A 6,000-nucleotide genomic window follows, 5' to 3' on the forward strand; every position below is an offset into this window, starting at 1 on the left:
TCTTTTAAGGATTCCGGCAGCTGGATTGTCTTCTAGGAAACGTGAGCACGAGCCCTCCGACGATTCCGACGAGGTGAGTCATATTTTCTGTTTCGATCTTTGAGTCCTTTTCATTTGTAAGGATTGAAATTTTTGGAAATAATATACAGTAACCTGGCCAAGTTATTAGACGCACTGTAAGATTCCATGTAAAATCTTAATTATCTGGTGATACCTATATAGCTTTATTATTTTTATGCCGGTTTGGGCACTTCTTTACGCTCGTGTATTAATTGGTTAATATTTGTAATGCAATACGTTTAAAAATAAATACAAATAGGAAGTCTATAAAAAATCTGAATTATCAGGGAATTTTTTTATACTAGAAAAACCTGGAAAAGTCGGGGAAATTGGGATGAAAACCTGGAAAAATCAGGGAAAGGTTGGAATTTTTCTTTTAATTTAAATTATTTTACCACTTTTATTTAGACGTAAATTTATCATAAAAAAGTTTAAATGTCATCAACTCAGCAATACTTTTCTTGCATAAAAATTCTCTTCATTATTACCCTGCTGAACTAGAATGCCATTTCAAACTCTCTTATGTGGGGAAATGAATGGAGAAATCTTTGACCTCTTTGGAGATTATGGGACTATGCAGTTTAAGAAAGGCAAAAATGTGGAAGAAAGGATTAGGATATTTGCTTTTGTTTATAAAAGTAGCATTTTTTAAAAAAATCTACTTTTAGTCTGTGGGCTGAATTCATTAATTGTTAAAGTTTGTTCCGATGCTTTGGGGGTATTTTTTTCTTTTAACAAAATTATTCAAAATGTTTTAGTATTTTTAACTTTATAAAATTCTCCAAAAAATAATTAGTTATAATTAAGAGATTTTTTCTTGCACTCTTTTTCTGAAAGTTTTTGCACAATGAATCATTTTTCTCAGCAAAGCCAGCCAATCGCTAATAGCAAAATTGTTACAATTGTTGCATTGATGCTGATTTTCTGGATTTCATGATAACTTTTATTTTGATATTTCCGAAATTGTTTCTCCTTTAAACCTAAAAAGCTGGCAAAAACCAAGGAATGTATGGAAAACATGTTAAATGATATATTAACTTTGAATGGGAAAAAAATATTTATATTTGTTTATTAGAAAGAAGATAAACAAAACTTTGTTCCTTTGTTCTGCACTGCAACCAGATGACAAATATTTCAAACTTAATATTAAGTAAACTAAGTATCCTTTCCAAGGTAAAAAACTGAAGATTTAGAAATAATGATTTTTATCTTATAAATATCAGTTTTCAATAAGTCATAGAGCTGTTAAATGAAGGGCAACATCATTTGAAATTTTAAACCATGGTAAGGGAATCTTTAACAAAGTCCAGTTTTTTTTTTTTGAAAAATTCACACTAATAATAGAAAATGAAAGAATACTAATTAAAGTAAACTATAACAAAACAGGTTCTCTGACACAAATATGTAGAAACGTTTCTCATTTTGATTTACAAAAAAATTCTCAAGATGCACTTTTGATCTTTTACGTGTAACACCAAAATACATAATTAATTGTACTGTAGCACTAGGATTTAATATAATCAAATTATTTTTTCTGTTTAAAGCAAGATTTTAATAATAATAAATATTTTTATTTTAAATAAATTTATTTTTACACACCACTCAGTCAGACACCACTGCTTTTCATTACATTTGTTTTTATTTATTTTCATCTCTTATTTCACCTTTTCTATATGAAATGAAGTAAAATATGAAGAGAAGCAATATAAATATTCCTTAAGGTTAATTGACAACAATATATTTCACCTCAGTAACCTAATAAAATTTTTGAAACTATGCTGTACTTAAAGTTATTTATATTATAGCTTAAAATTGGTCAATGAAGTTTTATCATATTTTTTTTAAATTTAATTTTATTTATTTATTTGAGGTATACATCTCAGTTTCAATTTTATTTTTAATTTTATTTCAGCATTTTACTCAGTTTTAATTCCATGATTTTTAAAATGATTAAATTTAGGAAAATATTGCTTAAATGTGAGTTTTATTTATTTTAATATATTACATTGATGTTAATATATTACACTGTTGTTAATATACGTTAAATGAGTTACATTTGAATTTCAATCACTCATTTTAACACCATAGTTAAAATGAGTGATTTTTCAACTAACTTTTATAAAATGGAAAATGTTATAAAACATATTAATCTGACCATTACAACAGGAAATAGAGGACAATTTAAATTTAAAGAAGCTATTTATTTAAAAAATAATATTTGTATCATTAAGATTAAAATTAAAGTAATTTTCAGTCAATATAATGGTTATCATTAACTTAAATTTCTATCCAATTTGAGAAATTTACTTTGACACTGAAGTAAAAAATTTCAAATTAATTATGTATCATATTTCAAAAACAACTGCATAGAATTTTTTATTCAAATGTCTGCTTCAAAATTCAGTCAAGTTTACATTTAAATTATAAAAAAATTCACACCGTTTAGACAATTTGTAAATTAGTAATAATTTTTTTGCTTTCGAGCGATTCACATCCGACAGCAACAATTTAATCCATTTAATTTGAACTTATAATAATCAGTTTTTATAAAAAAAATTTTTTTTTTTTCGTTAGGCTATGATATACTAAATATTTAAAGTAAAAATTTGATGATTATAAACTTTTGTTTTATAAGATAGTTTTTCTAAGAAATTAATGTTAACTTTTTTCCGACACCATGAAATTGCCCAGATGTAAAAACAAAACCAATTAACTCATCTAAACTAGGAAACCATGTTAGATTGGAATTCTTAATATTTTCTAATTTCCATTAAGAAAGTGAAAAAAAAAGAATAAAAGTTAAAGAATTTTATCTAGTTTTTTTTCAATAGAATATGCAACAGGCAATTGACAATTTTTCCTTTACAAATACTGAATATGTCTTAAAATAATAGTGGTAATTTGAAACAAACAACATTATTTAAACATTTGACTTATGTTATTGGTTTAAAGAAAATTATTTCAATGAATTCTATAAAGAGCACTGTTTGTATAAAATACAGTATAAAATGGCTCTATATTGAAGTGTAAATAAATATAAAAATTTATTGGTTTCTAATCACCTGGAATTATTTTCATCCGCTTGATTGAAATATGTTAAACGGTACTCATCCAAGGTTGTTTTGGGTCATTGCTATTTGCTACATTTTGTGCAAAAACTATTTAAAACTTTAAAAAAAATTTAAATTTAAATTTGAAAATTTATTCATTAAAAGCGTTATTTTCTGCAAGTTAAACATATTGCTTCCTCCACATTTATTCCGGATGATATATTAAAAAAATAAAATTTGAAATGAAATATTGCACTATTATATTGACTAATACACTAATATTGTCACTTTTCTTGTACCTATACTACACTTAAGCAGGTAAAAAAAACATGCTGACCTGGAAATTGTAAGAATTTTACTGGAAAAATCAGGGAAATTTGAAACCTGATTTGAGTGGCCACCCTGAATAAAAAACTGTTTTATTTATTTTTTTATTTTTGTTTGCTTGTTCCTTAATATACAGTGAAATTCTTTCAAACTATTTTTTTATTGTATATAAAAATAATGAAACTTTATTGGCATTTTTTCCTAATTTTTTTTAAAAAAAGAAAGAAAAATAGCAACAGTTGTTTTATTCCAGGATTTTTAAAAGTATTAAATTTAAGGAAATATTGTTTAAATATAGTTCTATTTACATTGTTATTATTATTTGTTGCACAGTTAAAATTAAAATGAGTGATTTTTCAACTAACTGTTACAAGATAAAAAACATATATATTATAAATGAAAAACATATACATTATAAAACATATTGATCCATCCATTCCAACAGGAAATAGGAGACAATTTAAATTTAAAGAAGCTATTTAATTGAAAAATAATGTTAATAGTTTTAAGATTAAAATAAAAGTAATTTTCAGTCATTATAATGGTTATCATTAACTTAAATTTATATCCAACTTGAAAAATTTACACCTGACTCTGAAGTAAAATAATTTGAAATTAATTATTTGTCATCTTTTACAAGCTAAGAATTGCATAAAATTTTTTATTCAAATATCAACTTCAAAATTCTGTCAAGTTTACAACAAATTACAAACAAATTCAAACAGTTTGGACAATTTGTATATGAGTAATAATTTTTTGCTTTCTTGCAATTTTCATCCGACACCAACAATTTAATGCATTTTAATTTGAACTTATAATCAGTTTTTATTAAGCAAATTGTTTTTCGATAGATTATGATGTACTAAATATTTAGTATAAAAATTTTGATGATTATAAACTTATGTTTTATGAGATAGTTTTTTTTAAAAGAAATTTATGTTCATATTTTAGGCCCGACATCATGGAATTACCCAGTTGTAAAAACAAAACAAAAAAATTAGCTAATCTAAACTAAGAAAACCATGTGGTTAGATTGTAATTCTTTAAATATTCTAATTTCAAATAAGAAAAAAGAAAGAGTAAAATTTAAAGAATTTTACCTAGTTTTTTTCTATAGAATATGCAACAAGAAATTTGACAATTTAGCATTTGCAGACACTGAATATCTCATGAAAAATAATGCTAATTCAAAACAAACAACATTATCTAAACATTTGATATTAGACATTAATTTCAAGAAAATTATATTAATGAATTTTATCAAGAGCACTCTTTGGATAAAACACATTATAAAATGGCTCTAAATGTAATAAATATAACTATAAATGTAAATAAATATACAAATTTATCGATGTACAATCGCCTGGAATTTTTTTCTTTTGCTTAATGAAAATATATTAAACAGTATTTTTCCAAGGCTTTTTTGTCACTCTGAATTTGCTATTTTGATATTCATTTTGTGCAAAAACTACTTAACTCTTTTTTAAAAAAATTATTCATTAAAAGCATTATTTTCTGCAAACTAAACATATTGTTTCCTCCATATCTATTCAAGTTGATATATTAAAAAAAATAACATTTTAAGTAAAATACCTTATAGTATTGAAACTTTTCTTGTACCCACCTACACTTTAAAAGAAAAAAAAACACTGAGCTGGAAATTTTAAGATTTTTACTGGAAAAATCAGGGAAATTTCTAACCTGATTTGAGTGGCCACCCTGAATATACTACCTGATATAATAAGTATTCTATATTTACATAATATGTTGTTTAATTTATCCAATGGTCGAATTTATATTATATATCGTTTAATTTAACCAATACGATTCGCGCAAGTGCAAACCGATTTCAGTCTCGTAAAAAGAATGAAATTGCATAATTGCACCTGATAATTAAGATTTTGCTTAGAGTCTTAGAGTGCGTTTAATAACGTGACCAGTGACTGTACATATCCAAGTCAAAATGTTTTGTTATCCGTTGATAAGACCCACATAAGCTTGATGCAAACCGTCAATCATTCCATTATCAAAAATTATAATTTTGATGGCATAAGTAACCATCATCCGAATATAGAAATTCGGACTGATGGCCCAACATAAAAAAAATTGTTTCAATAGTATATGCCCGAGAACCAACAAAAATGTCATGGAAATGTACAGTTGCCAGGGTTCTGTCCAGACATTTTGTGAAAGGTCCGTTTTTCGTGAAATTGTGAAAAAAATTACTCACATTCTTTCAACCAGGGTCCGCTTTTATGAATTTGTGCAAATAGGGTCCGTTATTGCATAAAAAAACTTTTTCAAGGAGTTTTTAAATTGTAAAGACATACAAGATTATGCTCAACACTGTAAAATTTTAATTAAAAAAATTAAATTTTAAAAAATAAACAACAATTGCTGCTTTTAAATTAGAGATGCAGCATACAAATATTTGGTATTTAGCCTTTATTGCTGAACGCAGAATATTAATTTCGGACGAATAATGGGAGAATCGTCTGCCGAAGACAAAACTTAATTCGTTTACATCCATCTTTCTTGTTTTCTGCCCTGGGAAGGGTTTATT

General features: G+C 25.3%; 1 protein-coding gene across 1 annotated transcript in view; it reads left to right on the forward strand.

The window, feature by feature from the left end:
• LOC122271175 (fap1 adhesin-like) overlaps positions 1-6,000 on the forward strand; it is a 46,598-nt gene that overhangs the window by 22,651 nt on the left and 17,947 nt on the right. The window contains exon 7 of the mRNA XM_043051541.1: positions 10-73. Coding sequence (XP_042907475.1) covers positions 10-73 — 64 coding nt within the window. The remainder of the gene's footprint in view (positions 1-9; positions 74-6,000) is intronic.

The sequence above is a fragment of the Parasteatoda tepidariorum genome, chromosome 2, assembly GCF_043381705.1.
Source record: "Parasteatoda tepidariorum isolate YZ-2023 chromosome 2, CAS_Ptep_4.0, whole genome shotgun sequence".
NCBI classification, from domain to species: Eukaryota; Metazoa; Arthropoda; class Arachnida; order Araneae; family Theridiidae; genus Parasteatoda; species Parasteatoda tepidariorum.